The 26831-nt window shown below is 41.3% G+C and overlaps 1 protein-coding gene across 2 annotated transcripts; it reads right to left on the reverse strand.

Annotated features, from left to right (window-relative positions):
* cd34 (CD34 molecule) lies at positions 1 to 25829 on the reverse strand. 2 transcript variants are annotated; one of them, XM_059332313.1, is made up of 10 exons: positions 25670 to 25829; positions 22894 to 23036; positions 19230 to 19344; positions 8832 to 8906; positions 8417 to 8640; positions 7010 to 7084; positions 3422 to 3539; positions 3214 to 3266; positions 2684 to 2833; positions 1 to 1909 (listed from the first exon to the last, which is right to left on the reverse strand). In XM_059332313.1, exons 3-10 carry the CDS (start codon positions 19309 to 19311, stop codon positions 1718 to 1720), a joined length of 969 nt encoding a protein of 322 aa, XP_059188296.1. In that variant the 5' UTR covers positions 19312 to 19344; positions 22894 to 23036; positions 25670 to 25829; the 3' UTR covers positions 1 to 1717. The 2 variants fall into 2 exon arrangements, with proteins under 2 accessions (XP_059188296.1, XP_059188297.1); XM_059332314.1 differs by lacking the exons at positions 22894 to 23036; positions 25670 to 25829 and having other exon boundaries at positions 19230 to 19407.
* Between the last annotated feature and the right edge of the window lie 1002 nt (positions 25830 to 26831).

Below are 26831 nucleotides of genomic sequence, written 5' to 3' on the forward strand. Positions count from 1 at the left end.
TGACAATTCTTTAAAAGTTATTCATTTTTCACTTTTTTCATGTTTATTCCGTTCAAACTACAGGGTGCTAGTAAAATGAAACAGTCACATTGGAATGTTAGCAATGAAAATATATAAAAAATGGACTGAAAGGAGAAATTAATGCAAGACATCCCATTTATATATCAGAATATTTTGCTTTGTTCAAGTTTGACTACAAAATATTGTAGTTTACTTTTGTATTTGTCAGTAAAAAACTGCATTTACAGGACAGAAAACAACAGATTAGGGTGACAAGATGCTTCTTTATAACAGTCATAGCCTTTCAACATGTTCTGTACAACCTGGATCAAATTTTATGAACACAGAAGTACATATTTTAGTAAGATATGAAATGGAATTCTTTGGCACATAAAAGGAACACAAGTGTTGGTACACAAAATAAAAACAAGACAACAAATCATACTTTACACACCGCTCGATAGAATACTGATAGTAAAAAGAGAATACACAGTATATTGAAAAGAGAATAACACTGACAAATGGACGGGCAGAGTTGACAGTTAAGAGGCTCTGCGTCCTAGGCCTTTATGAGTCTGTCGATCAGTCTCTTTGGTTTCAGCGAGACTATGAAAGCCACTGTAAAGAGGCCTGTTGGCTTTGTGATTGATTTCACTACAGTTTGCAGTGATAGATTGAAGAACTCCTTGCGGCTTCACCTCTTCAAGAAAATGGTGTGATGAAAAAATTCAATGCTCCTTCAATTCTCCTCACTGCAGGAGGCTCGGTGGACTATCACTTCTTCACACTTTGTACAATTGAACACTGGCTAATGTCACATGCACATTCAGACTCATCGTTCACTCTATGAAAAACTATCACTTGTCATCAACCACGCACACATACAGTAAAGCGAGGGAAGCTTAGATGCATGTATGGATATACATACAGTTGGTGCACAGTACAGATGCAAGTATACGTTAACACACACATGCAGGATTTGAAGGCGGTACACACACACATTCGCACACAATCAATAACTCAATCTGACAAGATCAGAGCTCAATGGTTTTTCTCTCTGAGTCTGTAAACAGATTTCAAGGCAGTGTGATTTATTTCCTCTCCGTCTGTCATGGCTTTACAATAAACTAAGGAACAATTTCATTGATGTGCCTATGCTGTATTTACTAGTGGAGGGTTGGTTGCAGCTTTAAACCTGATGACATGCAGAGACCCTGCGGAGTGTTGACAGCACATGGCTGTGACTCCAGAGGCCACAGTCATCATGGGAACCAGTGCTGACTAATGCTAAAATACACTCTCTTCCCACCCAGAACTGCCCATCTCCTGTCTCTCATCTCCAGCCTGACTGCCGTCAACAACCCAGGGACTGAGCCTTCGTCATTGTCGACATCACTCATCACCGCTACCATCGTCATCGTCAGACTAGTTTTCCTGATGTTTACTGAGGCACGTAGCCAAAGAGAGAGACAAGAGGACCATAACAAGAGGAGCGTTGATGTAGGAAATTGTTGTAGTCCCTGATGTCCACTTTGCTGTGGACTCTCTGTGGTTAGGGCAGGAGTGAATTCAGAAAGAGGGGTGAGTTTGCATAGGCATGTGTGTGTGTGTGTGTGTGTGTGTGTGTGTGTGTGTGTGTGTGTGTGTGTGTGTGTGTTTGTGTGTGTGTGTGTGTTTGTGGGGGTGGTTCCTGGGCTGCAATTATTTGTAGACGATCTCACAGCTCGGTGTCTGCTGTCTTGGTGGTGGAGGTGCCGTTGGTGGGGGGAGGAGGCTGGGTCTTGACTTCCTCCGGGGACTCTCCATTTACGCTGGGTTTCTCTGGGTTTTCCGGAGGGGGGTTGAGGGGGGCCACAGATACAAGAGTGTTTCCCTGGTTGTCCTGATCGACTGGATAGGCCTCCTCTGCCTGCAAATACAGCACAGATGGAACATTTCAACAATGTGTCAGGATACTTATGGATTTTAGACAAAGTGAACTAGCAGTTGAGTGTTAAGCTAAGCCAACAGCTACATCAAGTTTGTTGGCTATGTGCACCCTTCCACTGTTACTTTTAAACGCACACAAACAAGTCCTCTAATGTGGTCTCTATCATGTGACATTGCAAGCGGTACAGAGAAACAGCTGTGTCTGGCTGGTAGATAAAACAGTGAGCTTTGCAGATGAATAAAGCGTCAGAAAGCAGGGCGTAGGTCTTTGGATAACACACAATCACTAATTTCTCTGTGATAGCTGGCCAGTAACATTCCCTAATTAAAACATTGGCAGCGATTGATTCCAAAGGAAGGAAACAGTACTGTTTTGATTTCAGATGTAGTAAAACATGAAGCTTGCCTGAGAAGATCTATGCATAGTCTTACTGAATCTATAATGAACACATGTTGGAAAAATGACATAAAGGCCTGAATGATAAAACACACCTGAGGTCGTGCAGATCAGTAATAACAATTAAGAAATAGAAACATTTTAAGTGAGCAAATCTGAACCATTGCAAACAAACAAATGTTATTCTGGTTCTGCAGAGGGAACATCAATGCAATGATTTATGGGCTCTGTGCTGGATGATGAACCACTGAGAGGCAACTCAGCCAGCATAAACACAAAAACCAGAAATTGAATAAATGAGGTCCACAGTGGCAACATACAGTACAGTCTGAACAAAAAATTTAAAAATGTTCTTACCAACTTCACTCCCTTGGTGTCACCCCTGCGCTGGCATTTGAGGTAACCTACAGTAATTGCAAGTGCGGCAAGCAGACCAGTGACCAGTATTCCCACAAATACAGAATACCCTGATGATGAAGATGGCATCTCAGTTGCTGTCACACCCAGCTGCAAGCAAGTTGAAAAGATAAGGTTGTGGTCAAAACAAGTATGTGTGGTAACTGAAATTCATCCAAAATCATAAGTCTTAAAACGAAAACAAAAAACTTCCAAATCCATATTATGTAGTGTTGTGTGTTAATACTTGGGACACTCTTCTACCACAATGCAATGCACAAAGGAAATAGAGAAGCATCTCAGAGCTACAAAAACATCTCTCTCCAAAAATCATGACTCAGTTACTCAAGATAAGGCGCAGACCTTGCTGTGTTCATGTAGGAACTACTTTCTTTCTAGTATAGGTCCTCCACAAACTGCTTAAAACACTATACTTTGACGAATAGTATTCACTGTGTAGAATTACATGTACTGTAGCAGTGCTTTCTTACCTTCTCTTTCAAATGTTTACCCTGGAGTGCACCCTGGAGTGTCTGTGGGTCAACTACAGAGGGAGGGCAGGGAATATTAGAAACATTTCAGTATTTAATTAATCAGCCCTATGTAGCTTTTTCTGCAAAACAACAGTACAAGGATACATGATATATGATAGGTGCATTTGCAATTCATAATATATGGATGGATGCCAAAAATACCCACCATCATCACTGGCAATCTGCAAGTTTTTGCCATCTTGGAAGATTTTTAGATTAGGTTTACAGTTTTCCTTGTGGCACCAGACTGCAGGGTTATTTTCTATGGTACGTTTAGTCTCTTCCTGTAAGAAAGGATTTCTATGAAAAAAAGGGAAATGCACAAAACATACTTTGCTAGTTGACAATATCTGTCTGAGGAAACTCTGAGGATTAGTGCAGACTCTAAACTTTTTGCAGCATGTTTAATGGACTGCATGCCTCTCTAAGTGCATCACATATGACAACAAAACAGTTCATTTTTAACAATGTATATTTTGAAAAACATGAATTCCCTGACTGGGGCCAATTGACCCTTTTTTTTACTCTGCTCCCACTCTGTGGGCCTGTGATGCTTTCACACCCAGCATGCCAATGTAATGTTTTCAACAATGTCAGTCAGATATATTCCAAAGGAAATAACAGAACATTTCTAGAATAACAGTTCTGCAATATCAGAGAGAAGTGGACAGAAAGGATGACAATATGCATTTGAAAGCTACTTCCACAATATCATTTGTCTGTGGAGTATTGTATAGAATGAAAAGTATATAAAAATCATTGGTTAATGTCTTGACAATTCATGTAAAGGACAAACATACAGGAACAACAGTGTTCTTGCACAGTAGGGTAAGTCAATACAATGTTGTTGTTGTTTTATTCATTTTAAACAAATATTTAGTTATAATATCCCATAATGGGGAAAACCCTTAGCGATACGTCATTAGCAACATGTGCTCAGGGTTAGAACAACAAGCAAGCCATCAAGCATTGATCCGCCGGCTGGTTTCCAGATAACAACAACAGCAATGGAGAGGAAGTTGTGCATTAGACAAGGATGGTGTGTTGCTCCACTGTTGTAGGGTATGTGAATGAAACACATTCAATATGCTAACACACAGTCGACTGCCACATTACCCAGATGTGCCAATCATTGGGTCAAGGAAAAAGCAAACTAGACTCTTTGGTAAATGGACTGCACTTATATAGCTCTTTTATCCAAAGCGCTTTACACTCCAGATGGCGCTCATTCACCCATTCCTGCATACATTCATACTGGTGGCAGAGGCTATCCTACAACAGTGCCACCTGCCACCATTGGAAGTTCATTCACGCACCGATGAATGCAGCATCGGGAACAATTTAGGGTTCAGTATCTTGCTCAAGGATACTTTAACATGTAGGCCGCCATAGTCAGGGATCGAACCACCATCCTTCCGATCAGTGGATAGCCAATCTACCAACTGAGCCACAGCCGCCCCCCTCTTTATCTCTGTTTTTTTTCAAGAAACCTTTAGACTGCTATCAGACTTGCATGTTTCATATGCACACCGTTTTGGAATTCATTTTTCATACAGTCTATGATTTCAGCACTTCACATTACCATCTAAACATAAAGCATTACACAAAACCCTGAAAGCTTGATAATCCTTCCGTGCCTAGTTTTGGTTGTAGACATAGGATTAGACAGTGGCCATTCTAGGGCGCATGAACTTCTGAAAAAAAAAACACCATAAAAACCTAAAAATGCCTGAACAGTGTCAGTTTACAACTTCCTACACAGTATAGACATTTTATATCTTTTGGTTTATCATTGGGGCCATCAATCCAATGTGTGTTCCTGAATTTTCCCAACTGACCATCAGCGCACGTAGGCCTTTGTGTGAGTAATGGAGACAAAATGCAGTTGGATGGAAAACTTGCTGACCACACCTTCTTTTTCCCACCTTAACCCCGAAATATGACATCACTTCATTGCACAACTTTGCAACTTGGGAACACTCTTCATTCTCTGTAATGTGATCCAGACAGTTCTCAGTTTTCCCAGAAGGCCACTGTGTGCAAACCCCGGATCCTCAGTTAGTTGGGAGTGGGCCCACAGCTGGACATTGTAACACCCAAATCTATGAGGCTGGGATGAAGAAACTCTGGAGGGCTGAAATCATGGGATGGAACCTTTTCTCTTCTGCATCTGTATATGTCACTTGTGACCCATCACGTTACTCAGGAATCCTGCATTGTCTCATACCATGCTTTGCTTGACCTCATGTGGATCCATGTACCCGTTGCTGGAGTTCATCTGAGCTGGTTTGCATTCAAGTAAACACATCATTTTCATTTGATACTTAAATTATGTGTAGAGGAACAATGTGTACTATTATTTTGGCACATCAAACACTGTCTTCTATAATGACAGATTACTTTATTTTGATTAATTAGAAAAATACCTTTGTTATTTTGCACTACTGCAGAACATTGTTGCTTTATTACATTTGTTCCGCTGATATAGACTGATCCTTTATCAAAGACTTTCTGCCTTTCATTCACTCCTGCCTGCAGAAAATAACCTTGCTTTTTTCCCAATGTGCATTTTAACTAATCATCAGCTGGCAAAGGCCTCTGGCACTGTACTCCATGTTTAGTTTCAGGTTGAGTTGGACAGATGACTTCTGCAGATGGCCCTGGCTCCGCTGATGACACAGTAATGACCCAAATAGAGGCTAACTCAAGTACGTGGACTGGGATCTGACCTGATGCTCTGCAGCTGGACGGGCACACTGTATGATGTAACGTGACTTGTATTTGAACATCTTTTTTTTCATATCACCATTTTACCAACATTTCACAGCATCTTACATTCACATTTTTATCAAGATTTCCAGTTCAATTTCCAGTCTGTTTTAATCAAAATTTTCCCAGCATCCCAATGTATTTAGAAACAGGGTTTTAATCACAATGATCAAAACTATGCCAAAAATAATTACAACATGATTCCAATGTGTAAAAAGTTTGAATTCTACTCTGTAAGGTCTGTCTGCAAGATGACAAACAAACAACTCTTAAAATGCGTCTTTTGCGAGTTTTGGACCATCAAATTGATTTTGCCATGATTTAATTGCAATAAACGGATCAAAAGGATGCTGAAAATAATTACAACATGATACTGTTATCTTAACAGAATTTGGATGAATCAAAGTGATGCTATGCAGGAAATTCCCTTGCAGACATCTGCGCTCTGCTGAGTGCATTTTTCTAGTTATGGACTAAGATCCAATGTAAAAAAACAAAAAACACTTCTTTGTGTATTAAAGACTGTAGTGTATAAAACCAAGAAAACGAAGCCACACCCGTGCTTTTCCTCTTTTTTTGCTGAAGGACCCAGGAGCAAGAAAAGAAACATTAACCCTCCTCTTTGTTTGTCTCCCACTAGGAACATAGTCTCAAGATTTACAACGCCTGAGGAATGTCTGAGAAAAGATCTGCCTTTACCAGGGCCATATTTCCAACTGTAGCGCTTTAAAATGCATTAATCTTCTTCCTCTAAGTGGAGTAAGCTGCTTCCTCTAGACCCTAGGTGTAGGATAAGATTTTGGTGACTTTTCATTAGGGGGTAACAGGGCTCAGTTCTCTCCTCAGTTCAGTTCAATTCAGCCTGTGCTTGGCAGGGCTTTTCTTACAAGCTGAATGACATAAAGGTGGTAGGGTGTAGCTCTGATGGTGGATATAGAATATTCTTCTTTTACAGTCATATGGTGAGACATAAACTCATACTCACACAATCATGTGTTCCCAGCTCAGCCCGGACAAAAGTACTCGGAAAGTCCTCCTTTCCAACACACACCACGTCAGGCTGTGGAGACAGTAAGCCAAGTTAGAGAGACATTAGACAGCACATATGGTCACAAACGCATCATCAGTCTTCATCAAAACAATCTTCCTTCAAAATAAATGTGGCCGCTTTTACAGAAATATTCTGTAAAATTCTAAAAATGTTAAAATATAGGGTCTTTATTTAAGTTGTGTGCTTTTATGTTGATGGCAACAAGGTGCTGAAAAGTCAAAAAGCAGAGAAGCACCATCTTAACATTCTACAATTCTACAATGTAATTTAACAGAAGCTTGTATCCAAAGTGACGTACAAATGAGAGGTCATACAACACAAACAAATATAAAGGCAAGAAACATAGCAAGAGTAAGTGCCGTGGGTTTAGTTTGAGTCCATTAGTACGTAAGCTTACGTACGTAGTGCTATTAGGTCGCGTGAGCAGTCAGTGCTAGCCTGGCTAACACCAGACCAAACTATCGGAGATTAGGTCTGGACACCTGCCGTTTATTTCTCCGTAGAGGAGGTGTGGTTTACGATCCTCCAGAGCTGTTTATTGGGCGCTTAGAATGTCTATCAAAAGCGTCTGTAGGTAGCTCTTAGCCAATCAGATCAGTTATACCAGATGACGTAGTAGAGCTACAGAAATGGATGTTTGTTGTGTGTGTGTGTCTGTGAGAGAGTGTTGTTTGCTGCTTTGCTTCTCCAGTTCTCGCTTTCTGCAAGATTATTTATTTTCACGCTTTATTCCCCCTCATGTCATTCTGCCACACACATCCATTGATTTTATGGGCAACAAACAAGCTGCTGCGGGTCTCTCGGCGGCTCCGCTGTCCCCCGATTCGGAGCGAGATCACCGGCGGTGACCGACGGTCTCGCCGGCTCGGCGCAACGAGCCGCCGAGACCGCCGGTGCGGCGCTAATAGCCCCGCTACCAGTGATCTCGCTACCAGCCGGGGCACAGCGGAGCCGCCGAGAGACCTTTCGCCTTTCAACTTTCGCTCTAAACTATTTAAAACACCGTCTTCAGCTAAAGAGAGTTTTGCGTCTGCAGCAGCCATGTTGGATCCGGAAAGCTTCCAAGTGCCGAGTAGTACGCGTCATCGTCTCACCGTCCCTCCCCGCTCTGTGATTGGATCCCTAAAACAGGGCTAAGAAACTCCCGTGGTTTCCAGACCGCCTGGAGGTTCGAAATTAAATTCGAGCGCGCAAGGCAGTCTGGGTATACCCAGGCTAAGTCAGTGCGATAATTATTGTCATTTGCGTAGATCAAGTGTGAAGGTGTTCAGTAAAGATCTTCAGTCTCTTCTTAAAGATTGATAAGGACTCCGCACATGCAACATACAGGCAGATACTCACCACCACTGGGACAGCTGGGGTCGTAATGTCCTCGACAGTGGGGGCCGCAGTGGTGCCGGAGCTGCCTGCGTCCAGACTGTCCCCTGGTGACATCATTATAATGGTTGCTGGGAAATCTACAGCAGGAGTAGCAGAATCTCCACCAGCAGCATCAGTAGGTAAAGAACCTGCATCCGGGGCGGCAGAGGCATCAGGAGCTGCAGGGGCGGCCGGAGCATCTGTCGCTAAGAGCACAAACCAAAGGACAATATTATTATGCACAGGCACATACTGGATGTGTCACTTGTCATGTCACTAGCATCTCTTAGAAGTGGACAAAGAGGCTTATAACTTCTGTCATCTGAACTCTTAAACTGAAATTACCAGGGCGGGGCACTAATTTCAAGTTTTATTAAATGTTCATCAAGGCTCCTACCAGCACTGGCGTCTGCAGCTGCAGGTGCACCTGTTGGTGCATCTGTTGATGCATCATCTTGACACATCACCTCATCTGCAAGAAATAGGGAGAGCAAGTTAAATTAGAGACAGCAACTTAAACTCTCATTGTTTGAATCGATCTTCTTCATTGCCTGCAGGATATCAAGCTTCTTCTGCGTATATCAAATCTAAGGAAACAAACTGTTGCTGATGATGATGCAAAATGGTTAATGAAACTTATAAAACTGTTCTAATATAAAGATGGTACTTTGGAATGACATTTTTAAAGCGAAATCTCAGTGAAATGTTTGTATGCGTGAGGTCAGGTCACAGGGTTGGTTTGAACAGCTTGGCCTGGTGAACCAAACCTCGTGCCCAAGGTGCCAAACCAATCTGGCATGCATTCTCAGGGGCTTTAACTAATTAGTAGTCACATATGGGCAAATTCTCACTGTCTGCAGCCATATGCAAATAAACAGCCTCAGTCAAAAGGTCATGGCCCCCTGACTACACCTCCATCCTTTGGGAGAGATCCTGTTTCTGTAATAATCTTGGGATTAAGTTTGGTGGTGCTAAAACATTTCTGACGTAGGAAGATTAAGAAAAGTAGGAAACCATTTCCCAAATTCCTGTGTGGGTTTTTTCAGTAAATGAATGAATGGCTTCCTGAGGTTGAATTAAACTTTTTGAAGTCCTGAATCCAATATTAGATTAATATTATGACGGGTAAACATCTTTAACAATATATTAAATGTACACATAATGGCAACCTCTCTCTCTTTCTCTTGTTGATAGCCATCTAGATCATTTTAAGGAAAACATTAATTCAGTCATTTAGGGATCAAACTGCAAATCAAAAAGACAGAACTACTTTCTGGTATAAATAAGAGGCCAACAAGGGCTATAGTGCTGTAATCCATTTCATCCTGCGCCATAATTTCTAAACACTCCCTTCTGCATGGAAGGAAACATGTATGTAAACAAAACTAGGCTGCAATCTGAAGAAAAATGTGTTTGGTGCATGACTTCAAGTGTCAAGTTAATCACCTGATATATTTATAAAAAATAGGTGACTTTAGATGCTTAGAGTGTGTTTTTGCAATCTTGTGAACATGACTGATTTTAACACACTTTGAAATAAGTTTGAAGCTTCTTGTAGGAATGTTAGCACCCTGAACAAAAAGTAATTTCATCACAGCTGGTGAATAGAATGATGATAGTAAAAGTACAGCATGATGGACCGGGATCTGTAGCATATTTCTTGCAGTGCATTTGATCTCGACAGCAGCATCAACTGGCTGAAAGTTGTTCAAACTAGTCACATGCTGCATTTTAAATTGTGTAAGTGGTCATAAATGTTTAACTAATGTTTAACAGTGCTATTAGAGCCTTCAGCTAATTGCCTTCAGCTTGAGCTGCTATGTTTAAAAGAGCAATAATGTGGGACAAAAATGTTTAGTCTCCACAGCATTGAATGAACCGAGTGCCTGAGAGTAACTCTTACGCATAAAGATTTTATTTGGAGAAATAGTATCTGTGGAATGTTTTTAAAGCACTTCATTGTCCAACCAGTAAAGTATTAAGTATTGGCTGGAATAAGCATGATTATTTATGCAAGTATAAATCACTGTATTAAAAGGTTCTCTGGTATAAACACACATTGCATACACAGATTCTGCACATGGATTGCTTAAGCACAAGACCGCTCATGATGCATGTGGAAAGACACTACTGTACATCTGCTCATTTTAAAGCAACATTATGGAACTGTGTTACCTTAAATAACAACTTGTAAATATTTGTTTGATGCTACACTGACTTATAATAGGGAGAACAGTGTCTCTATCATGCCCAGTCATCTGCGCCAATTGCCAAAAAAATATTCTGCGTTTATACTGTCACATGCTGAAACTCACTATGTCACAAGTTTATACACAATAACACTCCCCCCATTGTGGACAAAGACACACCAGACAGCTGTGTGAGAAATCTCACTGTGTTTCCAGCCAGGCCCCTCGGCATCAACACGAAGCCTTTGGACCTCCAGTCTCAACACAACCACAAAGAGAAACATACATAACACTCCTACTCTATAAACACAACCTCAGTTTCTCTCCTGAGAGTTTTTAATGGACTTAGAGAGGCTGCAGACTACATAACCTCTGGGTTCAATTCTGATCTACACTACTCTCTTCACTACCAGGCTACATCAAGTGGATTTCCCACCCTGGCTGTCCTCCTTGAAGTTTTCAGTCTGGGTGTTCCAGCTTTTGACGTGGTGTGTGGTGTGTAGCCATGCCAGATGTAAAGAACTAAATCATAGGTTACAGACAGGATACGATACGGGCCAATGATGCTGAGTGACATTTCAAATGCTGCATTTTTCTGCCTGTGGTTGGACAAATCAACAGCAATTATAAGGCGGCATAAAGGCAGTTACTTCGCCAGAAAATGACAAAGGCAATTTGATGGATGCTTCAAGTGCCCTACAGCACCATGCCTGCTTTCATATTTAGCACACAAATCTCCTGGTAATTTTTTTTTTTTTTTTTTTACAAGACCACAATTGTGTTGTTGACATGCTGCTGGAATGTGTAGCAGCTAATGAGTTGCTGGTGTGTAGGTTGACAGAACTGTACTTTAAATACACAAGGAGACCTCCTAGAGTCAGTTTTTAAATATGAGGTAACAGATTAATAAATAGAGCAAGCCTTATCCCTTGGAAGATTGTCAAGACTTTCACAACTGACTCTAGTGGATTATATATGGAGAGTCAGAATAAGAACGGTCATTATTGACTTGACAAACTGGCATCGAATATCATCCCTTACTGCTTAAATTCCAGCTTTAAGTCCACACTAAAAATAAATCCAAATACAAGGCTGAGATAGACATAAACACTTTGTACTTTCTGTAGCACTCAATCTCTGTTGATGCAAACATGTGGTCCAGGGTTTAGCTCTGCGTCAGGTGGTGAACCATATATTTCCAAGGCCTTCAAACTATAGGGGACTCAGGGGAGAGCAGGAAAGAGAGATGATAAGGGTGGAGGGGTAGGCTGTGTCTCATCATCACTTTATATCATTAAAATAAAGTTGTTTTGAAAGCCAGATCCTGCGTTTTTACATTTGGTTCTTTTTTTCTGCCAGACAACCTCCTTTTAACACTCCTTCTCACTGGGGAAAAGCCTTTCAACTACCCCGAATACACTAACAGACACACCCACATAAGTTCAAGACACACACATACAGTCACAGTTAGAGCAACACATTCTCACTTACAATCTGTCAAATACTGATCCCTGGTCAGAGTATTTGGCAATATTACATGCAAAGTGGCAACAACTGGCTTTTCAAAATAAACATCCATATTCACTGGAAATGTCCAGTTCAGCAACAAAACGACTTGGTTAAGGTTAGAAAAAAACCAAACAGGGTTTGGGTTAAAATAACTTTTTCTAGTGATGCTAGATCTACAAACAGAAGTTGATTACTGGTTCACTTAAAATAACAATGATGACTCTGGTATTTACAAGGGACACAAACACCGGATTCCTGGTTCAAGGTCCGGGTCCCTTGCCTGAATTTTCATGGTCTTAAGATGACGTTGGCTGCTCCGAGAGTCTAACATTTGGGCTAGCATTAGCTTACAACAAAGTCCAACATTGACAAAATATATTCAGTGTTAATAAGACCTAATCGCCATCCATATTTGTTGTGCATGTCATGTTTGGATGCCAATGTGAGCTTTTAAAGCCATGAGGAACATTTGTAAAGAGACGATGTAGTCTGGCGTTGTTATTATACTTGCTGAGAGGGCGGAGACATATACAGACATATACGGTGATGTAATGACTTGGCTCTAGAGCTGGTTCACAAGTTGAACCAACTGTGAACCAGCTCCAGCACCAGCCCAGGAAAATAACTAGGTTTGTGCTGGTTGAAAAGGGGCACAATAATGACACAGATGGGCGTACATTGGAGTCAATTGAAGGCGTCACATACAGACGCTATCCAGGTTGTTAGAGAACGTCGGTTGCATTACTGTCTCTGGAGGGAGTGCTGATACTAGGGAGTGCTGATACTATTAGAATGACAAGACTAGACACACACACAAAAATTGCATTTTTAAACAAAAAATAAAATGCATATTACTTTATTTTGTGTGTTTGCTGATCCTTGTGTGTTCAGTTTGAAATCTAGTTTCAGGTCCAATCCTGCAGCACACAGCTTGAACTAAGAATTCTTCACGAACACCTCTCAGTCTGTCAGAACTACTGTATGCTTTTAGAATGGCAGAGATCACAAAAAACCATCAATAACTCTATGATCCTCTGATTGTTTTTAACAATGTTCTGGGAGCTCAGCAATACTGTGATCAACAAGGCATAACCTACAGCCAAACCTATAAAAATAAAACCATTCTTTTTCCTTCCTGTATGGCACCATCTCCACTTTCACAAGGATTTTAGCATCAGGTTTGAGTACCTCTTTTTTGTCTTTGTGCCATTGGACCCTGAAGGGATCTGCATGAGTGGATTGTTAACTGCACACAATGCTCTGTCTGCCTTTATCACCATCTATGTTTCACTTACCGGCAGCTGCAGCCAAACAGATTATGTGTGTGTGTATGTGCACTTAAGATAGAGGTAAGTATATAATGAATGGTGCTATCTGGTCTCATTCTCAGTCACTTAGCGTGTCCCTGTGTCACTCATCTGTCACAGCCTCGCCCATTCTCACGTGTAGCTCTCACTGTGGCTGCCATCTTTTACCCCTCCTGCCACTCCAGCACTGAGATTTAGGCTGTGGAAGAGCGGGGAAGTTATATCAGAAACAAACACAGTCACACCTGATTAAATGGGTGCAGCCAGTGTATGAGCAGGGGACAGCAGCTGCAGCAAGTCTCCTTTGGGAGCTCTTTCCCTCCCTGTGTATGTGCTGTGCTGTCAGAGAGCTGTGAAGTGTATGACATCATCTGCAAGGGGGAAAAGCTGCGGCTCTAAATCTTGCAATTGACCTCCACCCTGACCACAGAGACAACACCTTGGCTGTCATAATGTGCCACACCCTCCTCTCCTAACTTATCCATGTCCTCTGCTTCCAGATGTCCACAGAAGACCCTAAAATCTCCTCTTGCTCTTCTCTTTTCATTCCCTATAAGGACAAATTTCCCTTCAGCTCAACTCAGGAATTCTTTTCAGTCTCACAGACCCTCAAGGGGATTCTAGGAATGAATAATAATAGATTAATCCATAATTTTGTCCTGATTAATTGCTTAGTCTATAAGATAGATGTATTCAATTTAAAATAAAAAAACACATTTGAGAGGGCATAAAAACCTAATTGGATTTTTGTTTCAGCATTAGATAAGACACACGCCTTCCTGCAATTATAGAAACACTAACCTCCAGGTGATAATGTGGTTTCAAAGCACGAGTATTAGGCTACATTTTCTGAAAACAGTACACAACAAACTGGAGCCATGGAAACCAAACATAGTCCGCTTTGCTACTACTTGCTACTCCAGTGACAATCAGAAAGAAAATACATCCCGTGAATATACGCCAATGGGGCCCCTGAACGTGAGAACTATTTTTGTTTCTGCACAGACGGGTGGCAAAAGTTGACTTTTCCGCGTTGGTGTTTTTAAACAAAACACAAGATCAGTTTGAAAAAAAGAGAAAAGAATTGAGAAGGAATTAACAACAGGTTTGGAATGTTATCTATGCACATCCGAGGACAGGATGCGGCTGTCACAGCACACGCAGTGACCTCGTGGAACTGCAGAGGTGAACATGCTGGAGGTTACAGATAACACGCACAGACTTACTGTTATTCTTAGCTGTATTATTTACGTATGTGAATTTACTAAAACATGTCACTCTCTCCTTCATGCACACGGATTCAGGGCTGGTGAAACCAAAGGCTGAGAACGAAAAGGTAACATTATGATTGATAGCAGCTACTGACCATTGTTTTTATTCAACCCTTAATTTAGTCATTAAAATAGTTTCAGCAGGGTAGTGAAACTTAAAACCTGTTTCCAAAACAGTCCATCCATTTTGTTAGAAGATCAGAAACTGGAAACACCAGCTGCTCTCTACTTTGTGTCAGAACCAGCACTGGGCTTCAACAGCAGATGTCAATGGACTGATTCCAGCTGCTGTTTTTACATGAGACTGTGTGGGGAGAGGTTGTAAAAAGATATCGAAACCTATAGCCCTAAACAATCTGGCTCAGATATGATTGAGGCAAAGGAGCCAAAGTGGGAGAGGAAGATTGAGAAACAATTGCAATAATCTGATGGCCTTCCAGATATGGCACACACACACACAAACACACACACACACACACACACACACACACGAATAAGGTCCAAACTCAGGACCTTCAGCAAAAGGGCACAGTCTTGTGTTTTCAATTAGGAAGTATAAAGCATGGGTTCAACGACGTGCCTTTTACCGAACATTAATTACCAGGAGCAATTATTCTGGCAGTCAAAAAGCCTCAGCCAAGGCTCATTAAGTGCTTCTATTCCTCGGGGTAAACAGTATACCCTCCATAAAGACAGCCCAGACGGCTTATCCAACGTACACTAAGCATGCCCGTTGCTTTGCACTGGTGTTTGGCATGACATCACCTTGGATCAATCAGTGTGAGGAGGATCACTGAGCTGCTGCTCAATTCGGGTTGTGAGCCAGTGTGAAAAGATGACACATGCAGCAGAGAGCGCTTCCAAGTTTCTTGTTTTGGAATTTACACTGTAATCTTGGGGCCGCTCATTAGCTGCACATTTTGATCTGAGCAGTGATATCTGGAGTTTCTCGGCCTTGTCCCGCCAAATTTTCTGGGCTGTAAATGAAGGAGAAACAGGAGGAGAGGCGCCCCCCCTTCTCTCTCTACTATGCTGGTAAAAACCAACAGCTGTAAAATTGCAGCAGGGTGCCAGGGGAACAAGGAACAATAAGCTCACCAGAACAGCAGTAATTGGAAGAGGAAGATTTGAATGCTAACACAGCGTCTGCTTTTCATTAAGATTGTTTCACTAGGTAAATATTGTTGCTAGATGATCTACTTCTCCAAGTCAACTCCTTTTTCGTGGCTGATCATTAAGTCAGTGGTGACAGTGGTTCTGTTTTCATTAATATGTTTTCTTTGGAAAGGAGTTGGCTTCGAATGCAGATAATTCAGAGAGAGAAAATTGTAAAACGTCCTCCCCTCGTCATGGTGATTGTCTGATGTGGGCTAGCAGATGAGGTAAGAGAACGGACAATGGTGACAGGCGATGTTTGTTCAAATATTTTAATGCTTTCAGCTGTAGTTTGACCCGGTATCTAACATGTAGAAATCACTGAAGCAAACTGGCAGTTTGACAGAACACAGGCTCCAGGTTTAATTACTTTGCAAGCTCACGTTGCTCCTCAGCCATAACTTTTGGCCCAAGTGGACACACACCCTAGCCTGACATAAGACCACTATCTGCCAAGGCTTATATAAAAAGACCCACACCCTTTAGCAGATGACGTGAATCAAACTCCACCATCTCAGCTTGGGACTGAAAGAATGCTGGTCAATAGCCCTGGGCCATGAGAAAGAGAGTGGCAATACGCTGATTTAAAGCTCGGGTTTTCCCCCAAAATCATGAGAGAGCAACAGCTTATAACGTACTCTAAGAGGCGTTGAATGACATCATCCAACATTGCAGTTCATGCCCATTTCAGCGCTACATATTTGCACGCCTGCGTAACTACTGAATGACAGCCATGGGAAGTGGGAGCATAAACTAAATCTTTTTGCCAGAGAGTCAGAGTGATTGGTCTAATTTTACAAGACAAGGATGTTTGCTTTGATTAACAAAGTTAAACACATTCACTTATCAAGTGCATCAAAGGCTATCAGCTTGACTCTGGAGCATCCCACCCTCCATCCACTTATCCTCTGACGCTTGTTTGCCCAACTCAGTCTTTTTAGTCTGCAAGATGTTTGCCAGCTGCCAATGATATTAACTTTGTTTTAGATAACTGGAATGATTGCACTTTTGCTGCAGCCAAGCTAATATTGTGATTGTCTTAGACATAGCCCAGTGTTTGAAAATAGGGCAGTCATGATATCAAATTTTCACAACACAGTTATCATGGCCAAAATAATTCATGGTAATGACATTATCACAATATCTATAGAAAGTGAAAGAATAATTTTGTTTATTGTGTGTTTTGTCTTTTTTTAGCCAATGAATGACAAAAGTCTGTAACCAAAACTCTACAAAAAGCAGAAAAAATAGATTTACACTCAGTGCAAAGGCAACCAGATTATTTGATTACTTTCATGACATTATGTTGACCTGACATCAATATTTCAAATGATAAAATATTACAGTTATTGTCAATACCAGTATATTGTGACACCCCTTTATGAAAATGCTTTTTTTTTTCCTTCCATGAATAGCATTGCATACTATCTGACGCCATAAACATGTTGATGAAATGAAAAGTTCATGTTCAGGCTGAAATACTACAAAACATGTTTGTAAGACTGTCCTGAGATCAGCTGCCACACCCATTCACCCTACAGTGACATCACAGCCATCAAATCTGGTGTGGCATTGATTAAACCCCCTATAGACACTGAGACGAGACACAACAAGTAGTTGAGTGCTTCTGCATGTATCAAGATAGAGTGACTCGACAAAGAGCCTTCTTTGTGTAGATCAAGACAGTCATAATGTGGAGTGAAACATTAAAATGGTTTATGTCCTTGACTGAATAATGACGTCATTGGGGGTCAGACCTCCGACGCAAAGAGCACAGCAGCCACATAGTCCTATATTGTGAAAAGGGTCAATGAGGAGACAGATCATCTCTTGTGACTTGGCTGGTGGTGCAAAATGTCTTAAAACTAGATCAGAAATAGTCAGACAAGTATGCATATATCTGAAGAACTGACAGGATGTAGATCATTATAATAATGGTACAATAAACCATTGCATGTACTAAAGCAACAGGTTGTCCTTTTTGTTTTTTGGGAGCCATATGCCTCTGAAAATTCGCAGCCCATTGCCAGTTGGACACAAGTGTCAACAATGTAGCAGGTCTGTGTTATCGGAGGACTGCTGTTGGATGTGGTAAAGAATTGAGGATGGGTCAGCAGACTTGAGACAACACCCATGTGATATTCTTAAAAGTAGAAATCAGAAGCTATCTGCTAAAACCTAAAACAGAAGCAAGACATTTGAACCGATTTCAAACAGTAAATCACAATTACTTAAGACACTAAAAACACTAATTGTTGACATAAGATAGTAGATTAGCTGTTTTCAATCAGCAACAGTCACAAAACACAAAGTACATGCCTGATTATTATTTTCGTCTAAAAATGTCCCTGTATCATAGCTCTAATTTATTGGTGGGGTGTGCCCAGAGTAATTAGATTTCCATGTAAATCTAATTACCATCTGTTAAGCTGCTGATGCGGACGGTATGTGGTGTGCCTTTTTATTGTGCAAGCTACGAACATGTTCCGCCATCTCATGATCTTTTTCCCTTTTAAAGTAAACCCTTGGTTATTTTCATCAGTCTGGAATACTCCTCCTCGTCTACTCAAGGTCACCCCAAACATTTCCCGCCCCTGTGTGCATAGATGGGGCCTGATGGTTCTGCAGAAGTCGTTACATTGGGCCGAACTAGAACTAGTCCTGCTTTACAATCAGTGAGGCAGCAACACCATCCAAACCATACATCACCCTGCAATTAGCATCAGGCCTCAGACTGATTTGGAGTGGACTGCCCAGTGAGTCCACACACGATCACACACAGACGCACACACACTTACTGTTTGCAGATCTGCAGGGAGGGAACTATTTTTGCACTCTGTTGAATTATTTGGCCACTTATATATGTAGCAAACATGCAGCTTACATGCACAAATACATACATTAAATATCTTCATAACTCACTGGAGTCATGCATATGCAACAGATAGAGCCAAACTGATATAAAAAAAAACATACATCTATTCTGATGCTGTGTTGTGTGCTTGGTTTTACACACATTCAAACACAAATTAGCTCCACCCATATGCACTGCAGGATGTAAAGCATAATTATTCTCAACCGCAACTTTCCACTCCTGAGCAGATCCTTTGTGTCTGCAGCCACCCCGCAGCTAACCATGCATCTGTGTGTGCAACCTCATGGTAGAACACATCAAAGCAAACCCCCCAACTAGTGTGTAAAAAGCCACTGTTGATATAAACACACCGCATGACGTAAAATGTAATTTAGCCCACTTTCCATGCACAAAAACAAATTAATTCCCTCACATAACGTAAGACTGTGAGGATAGATAACTTAGAATAAAAGTTGCAAAACTATAATGAATACTTGTAAGAGTACTCACTGCTGAGCAATAGAGCAAAGAGCACCAGAACTCCAGCCATCCTTCTCCAGAGCCCATTCATTCTCCACATGGACGCAGCCATCCTCTCTGGTCAGACTCAGTGCAGCCGGTGGGACTGTGTGAGAGTAAAAAAGTGTGGTAAGTGATAATGTGTGTGTGTGAGGGCCAGGGGAGTTGGGAGTTTCCTGTAAGGTCTAAGTGAGCGGGACAGTCGAGCAGGATAAAGCCTGGCTTGTGTTCTGTTGCTCTTTATATGGCCCCACTCCTTTGGCCTCTCTCTCTCTCTCTCTCTCTCTCTCTTTCTGCCGTTTCCACACCCCTTTTCTAACTGCCTGCTGTTAACCCGTTTCCCTTAGCGCAACCGCCTCTGCCTCCTCTCTTGTCCCTGTGTATGTGTGTGCGCACATATACAGCAAGTACCAGAGCAAGACGTTGGTGGCTGACATCCTGTTGAGCTTTATCTTTACTGCAGTCTTATTTCCTGGTGCAAAAAAATGTTGGGAACTCCGTCACAGAAATGTGCACAGTTTGTGCTCCAGTGGTGTAACGGTTTCTGCAATGTGGGGGCTGTGGTTGTATTTCAGAAAGGTTACACTTTAGTAGAAATGGTCCAAATAAAAGCTGTTTTCAGTGGTCTGTGTTTCTGAATTTTGGAGATGCACCTGGTAAACAGGAAGCACTCCTCCTGCTTGGTTGTGTTGTGTACATAGCTGAGAGGCCTGTAAAAGCATATGGCATCACACAAAACACTTGGTCTCAGTTTTTGTGTGTCCCTGGACAGATGACTAACAGCCTACAGTGAGTCATCCCACACAAGTACACACGTACGCTTGCGTGTACTGTACACACGCTTTTTAAAAATGCTGCAACACACGTGCACTGACATCATACACCAGGCACACATGCTATGTCGTAATAACACCACATCAGCAGAAAGTGACAAACTGTTGAGACTGATGTGCGGTGTGTTGTAAGAGTGTGATGCTGGGTGTTCACAGTACATGTTCACACAGAGATGTGCTGTTCCAAAGGATCCAGGCGGGCCACATCTGGAAACACTGCAATCCCACCGCTGGGTTTTTGAGGACTGCCTGGAGATGTGCTTGTCAAACAATGCAACCATATGGGGCTGAATCAAGCCAAGAGCAAGCTGGTGTCTGGTAACGCACGCTGGTCACCCTGGATGTTTCAGATCAGATACTTGTTCAAGTTTGTTGAACACACAGTATGAAATTTTTGCCGCTAGGGGTCTTTCAATCAAAACAATAAGCGTGGGATTATGGGAGTTGTTGTCTTCATTGTTAAAAAAACCACCATTGCTAATGAAAACTTTTTTCACAAGTCTCGGGAGGAAATAATGTTTACGTGTTAATGCATTCACATTTTAGTCACGATATGGTGTTTATTCATGATATATCACTTTATTCTAATTAAATACCTGCAGTTTTTCCCAAAGAATTATTCTCCAGTTAGCCGCTGTAGTGACCCCGCCTTGAGTCACCACAGGATCAACAAACTTTCTATTACTGTCGTTAGCGCTGCTACTGTCTGGCCACCAGCCTGCTGTTTGGGGTTTGTGATGGCTGAATTCAAGTTGCTAGAGTGGCCAACTAAAGGTCCTTCTCTGGAGATGCTGCCTGCTTTCCTCCCGCCAAATTCTCTTAGTGGCAGGAAGTGAGGTAGAGGGACTATGGGGTGTGCTAGCTAGCTAACTCGATAATTAAAATAAAATACATTTATTAGCATGTTGTTGTAATGTTATAACATATGCTTTAGTTTGGTGGCTGGCATGAGACACTTGTCAGATTAGCACACAATATTACAAAGTAGTATGTCCAAAACATGCCTCGCTTGAAATCATTGAAGTTTTTCCAGTCATTCAAATGTTGTTGTTTTTTTTCAGTTTTCTTTCTGGGATTAGTGGCACTACGTCAACAGATGAAAAAGAAGAAAACTCTGGAAAAAGAAGGCAGCCCAAACCAGAATGGGCAGGAACTAATTAAGAGTCAAACAACTTTGTTGTGTTCATACCCATTAGAAAGTATTAATTTAAAAAAGTAAAAATCTCTTCACACTATAGCAATATCCATGCACTAAGCTTTATATCACAAAAGAAGCATAAATGAAGTTGATGCAAAAATACCTAAACAGCCAATGTGTAGTAATTTTCTCTCATTATCACTTTTAGAAAATCATTATGAAGGGGTGTAACACAGTGGATAAACCTACATAATGCAACAAAAACTGGACAAATAGGTAAATATGACGCTATATTAATCATGTTTTCAAATCCATTTTCCATCTTCTCCTCTGGTATGAAATTTGTTTGTGGAAGATTATCTTTGCATAGTATGGTTAACACTTATTTGAATGTGAGGCGTGTCTGTTTACAGCTGAGGAATCATGATTAGCTAAGCCCGGCAGGGAATATTTCTGCCGGATTTAACTTTTATCTCTTTCTCCCTTCCTCCCCTCACTTCAGTGAGCCTCCCTATCTTAACATTTGACTTATTTTGGTTTAAATGCACAAAGAATCTCTGTGCAGTGAGGGGGGCACTGCCAGGACATCACGAGGACCAGCACATGGTAGCAGTGAATCTGACCCTCCGGGATCTGTTTGGGTTTTTTCCCGTTCTCTTTTCAAGAGGTTTGGGTATGGGTCCTAAAGCCAGCTGGATGGAACCATCATAGGGGCATGACTGACACGTGACTGTGCATGCTAACAGGCATAATATGGGGTTGACCAAATTTCCCTCTGTGGATCAATAAAGTATTTCTGATTCTGATTAATATTGGTTACAATAAAGCTCACATTGTGCTTAAAATGCATGAATTTCGGAACACTGCAAGATATCTGGTGGCTAAGTTGCTGTTCTCAATAATAGTCCTTATTTTCCCTCATCTGTCCCCCTGCCCAGGGTGTTATCCTTCTTTATTTGGTATGCTGTGGCATGTCACAATATCCTATGCTGAATACTAAGAGATTGTTTTCCTTTAGGCAGCAGTAAAACCTGAAAGTAATTATAGTTTCTTTGTGAACCTGCTCTTTATTAATGAATTGTTCTTCTGCTTTTATCTTAACACCTGTGTACAAACCTATAATGTTCTTGATTTTCCATTGTGGCAACTGTGAAAAATCTTAATGTCATCAAAAGAGCTCAGTTTTAATTATTCTAGGACAACATAGGATGGGATCTGTGCCACAGTAACTGAATCATTTTGTAAAAAACAAAACAAAACATTCCTGGAAGTTGAGAGGCTTTCCTGCTTTCCTTTGCATCATCCTCACAGGGTTGGTGTGGATTAGGAGAGTGAAAACAGAGAGTCTGTCAGGAAAGACTTCCTAGACACGGATATCATTAATGATTTGACCAATGGAGTGGAGGAAACAATGAGAAATCCTCCCTTTCTGTGTAATGGCACTGATGGTGCTTCTCCATTCAGCCTGATGGGCTCCTCTCCTCCCTCATCCTCCTGCTGACCTGCCCATCAATCGCCACTCCCGCATCTGAATTCCTCTTCTGTTTCCTGCGATTCTCATAGTACGTGATGTTTCCTAACAGCCAGGAATCAACCCTGCCCTGTGAGGCTAGAAGTGTGCAGACAGACCCAGAGATGACCCCGGACCAGTGAAAGACAAACATGGAAATTTATTTACATTCACCTTTAACCCTGTGGCTTGTGCTATCTCGATGCTCTGCCTTCCATGTCTGTTACATAACACCGTGTGAAACGGGACAGACCTGGTCCCATCGTTTCCGCACCGTAATGGCAAGGCAGCACCAGAGTCCAGTTCTCACCAGGGAGCTGCATGGAAAGAGCAAAATGGAGGTCACAACATAGCGTAACACAACAAACTGCCAGACCTGCAGTCTCACGACCTCAAATGTAACAAAAATGAAGACATATTTCTAATGGCACTGAGATCAGAGTATTTCAAGCAATTCATTAAAGAATTTGGTCCCACTTCACCCGCAAAACAAAAGAAAGTGGAATGAAACCTGAAGCCACAAAGCCCTTTTTGAGGAAAACAAACTGCCAGAGTAGACAGAAGCAAACAGTTAATATAACAGAGGCCTCAACCTCTTTTGTTATTACATCATTTTCTGGGAAACCCAAAGAATGTTTCTGTGTAAACACAATTTACACACACAATACTGTAGAATATGTCCTGCAGGAACAATAAACTGAATATTTGATACACAGTCTCGATAATCTTGTGTAGAGCTGGAGAAACTTTCCCTCTCTTATTCGTTTAGTTCCGATATGCATGACCTGATTGCTTTATTGACTGAGAGGTCTGCGTTGTTGTACTTTCCAAAACACAGAGCCCAATGCCAAAAATCCTCCCTTTCCTTCTCCTCCCACCTTTAACTCTCCTCCATTCTCCCCTTTGCCTTGATCCCATACAGATGTTCTTCTTTAGCACTCCCCTCTGGAGGGAGCCTACTCCTATTGTTCGTAAAATCAATCCCATGGTCCCAGTCGACCCAGCCCAATGCACCAAGCACGCACATACAGCTTCATGCGTAGACGATCATGCACATGCAGTCTTGGACACATATGATTGGATACATAACACTCAGCATGGAAAGTTAGTCAACATAGCAACAACTGCATCACTGTTTTTTGGAAAACCCCGGCTCAGAGGAGAGCGTGTTCATAACAAAACTCAATATCCTCTCACACACATTCTCTCTCTCTCTGCGTCTCACTTTCTGTCTTTTCACAACCTCCCTTTAAGTCTCCTCTTCGTCCCCAGCTTCCTCATGTCCTTTTCCTTGTTTTGTTTTTTTGAAAAGGGCAAACTCTACAGGCCTGTAAGTAGCCCTAATTGGCTCTGATTGGGTGGCTCGGTAGACATCTTGAAGTGATTTATGCTCAAGGTTGAGAGGGTCGTGAAGGTTGGGAGTGCTTTGGGTCTGGCAGATTCTCACTCATAACCCCAGGAGCTTTGAAATACCCAATCCAGATTTTCTTTGGAGTGTATCTATTAAGAGTCTATGCATATTAATGCAGAAGAAAGCACTTGCAGAGAATGAGGCGAATCGTTACGTACTTCAAAAGGTATTTCATTGCTTCACATTTTTAATCTGTAAGACCAGTTTTTGCAAATACACTGAGCAAGCATGTATTCCTCTTTAATGTCAAAGTTATGTATCTATTGATTTGAACAACTGACTGGTGTTTATTTGCAACAAAAGCCAAAGGCGGATAATAAAAAGGACAAGAAAAGAAATGAAAAGAAAGACATAGTTATCATATAATTTTCATTAGCAAAAAAGTTAAAAACAGTCGTTTTGTGGCCAAATTAATATCCTATTCTTGAATTGGTTTAACTTTCAAGACTGAACTTTCATTTATCACAACAAAGAGGGACCACGGAAAATAAAACACTGCTTCTTCTTTTTTTTTTGCAACACCAAACGAGTGCACCCCACTATAGTACCAGCATCGTGTAAGTACATAATAAACTGTGTGTGTTCTGGCAGCTTGTGGCCAGATAAGGTCTGTGGGATTAATTCATTAGAGTGCCGGCTGCCCAGATGGCTCTCATTACATGTATCTGTTCGATTCATCTCTGGAGTACTTTCACATAAGTCAAACTGTCGGCAGCAACAGTGGTCTTTTAATATAAAACTTGGTCACTCTAGCCAGTTGTATTGACTGATATTACGTCTCTAAGGGCCTCATTAAAATCTACATAAAGTTCAAATACAGCTTTGCTGAAACAGATGTTGAACACCTTCATCATTAATTTGTTTTAGCACAATATGTAGAACTACTTTAAACGACTCTTGCTGAACTGTTAAATGCAGGTGCTAATATGAAATTCACAATTGCTAATCATTTATTTAACTTGTTTTATCTCTTTGTTTTCTGAGGGGTGTGCTTCATTTTACAAGCACATTTGACCACAGAGCTATTTCACACAGCAAACCATGAGATGGCACTACAGGACCAGGTTTTTTAAAACCATCTCATGCCTGCCACAAAAAGAAAAGAGATTTCTGAATGACTCAACTCTGCACTCTTGTGGCAATAAGAAATACATACCAAAGTATTACATTTCTTGCCACAGAAAACATATGGAGTTGACTAATGCCATGCCACAAGCCTTTCAACATATCATAAATTGAGGTTAAGATCAGAGCCATTAAAAAAAAAAAAAGAGAACATGAGTAATACATGCCACAAAGAAAAGGAAAATTATTGTGAGAAAGCTGAAACACACGGGTAAAAGAAGACTGCAAATAAAAGAACAGTCTCAGAGAACATGCATCCAAGATCAGATCAGATAGCCTCCAGACTTTTACGATGCAGACCTTTTCATTCAATAACTTGCCATAAACGTCTAGAGTGTTTCTTGGATATGGTGATGAGTGGATGAGGTGTTGTGTGTGTGTGTGTGTTTTGAAGCAGGGAGCTATACACCTCACCCCAGTCGTTCTCTGAAGTGTTGCTCTGGGCTCGTCGGGAGACACTCAGGTCCTCCACATCAAATATTCATTTCACAGAAACTCCTAAGCCTTAAATAATTCTCAAAGAAGTGTGCCGAAAGCGAGCCCTTGCAATCCCAGGCACGTTTTCTATCCGGACAATGGATTCAAGCGAGCACGAGGAGGGAGACAGAAAGAAGGAGGGGTGGCGGAGAGAGAGACAGAGAGTGGGAATTGGATCTATTGTGTGGGCCCATAACAGATGGGTTGCTTTAAGAGCTATCAACTGAATATATAATTTGCAACATGTTCAATGACAACAGATTATATTAAAGGAGATTAAACCTAGTGTAAAATTTTCAACATGTTGCTTTGTAATGACCATAATAATAGTGTATATCGTCAACTGGTCTATGGATTTCGGTTGTGAAACCTCGAGATCGGGATTTCAGCTGCCCCCTTTATACAGCCGACTCCTTAGAGTGTCTTTTAGTCCAACTTAATGCTGAACAGGACATTTTTAATTGACCAAAATGTTCCAGTTAACTCTAATGAAGAAACAACACACTGTGAAAGGGTAAATGACAAAAAACACACAGTGCACCCTGGTAGCCACCTGTCGATAATACGTTAGCCACGCCCTATAGTATAGCCTGCTTTATTGTCTATTTTACTCTAAATGGGACTATAATTTACAAAATAACATCATGTTGTATTGAAGAAGACTTGAAACTAATGATTGAGACCATCAACTCATGAGGAAAACGTTTACTGAGGTAAAAAATCAAATGAGAAGTAGGAGCATTTTTCCATTGACATTCTTTTTGCTTTTGCGGTGTCACCCCCTGCTGGTCATTAGAAAGAATGCAGGTTTCAGGCACTTCTACATTCGCTTCACTGTTCAGGCCCAGATGTCTGTTAATAATGATTAATGAATAAAGATCATGGAAGTCAATGTTAAATATCCTGATTAATCACACTTTTGGACATTTCATCTACCATGAAGGGCTTGGGATAAACCACTCTGAGGATATCTGATGGATATTATCTCTTGATTTAGTGGACTATGTCTTAATTTCAAGGTTTCTGAGAACCTACTTTCATTCTAACTGAGCAGACGAGGCTCAACCCTGTCAGTCTGTGTGATAACAACCATCACCTG

Source organism: Centropristis striata, chromosome 5 (assembly GCF_030273125.1).
Source record: "Centropristis striata isolate RG_2023a ecotype Rhode Island chromosome 5, C.striata_1.0, whole genome shotgun sequence".
Classification (NCBI taxonomy): Eukaryota; Metazoa; Chordata; class Actinopteri; order Perciformes; family Serranidae; genus Centropristis; species Centropristis striata.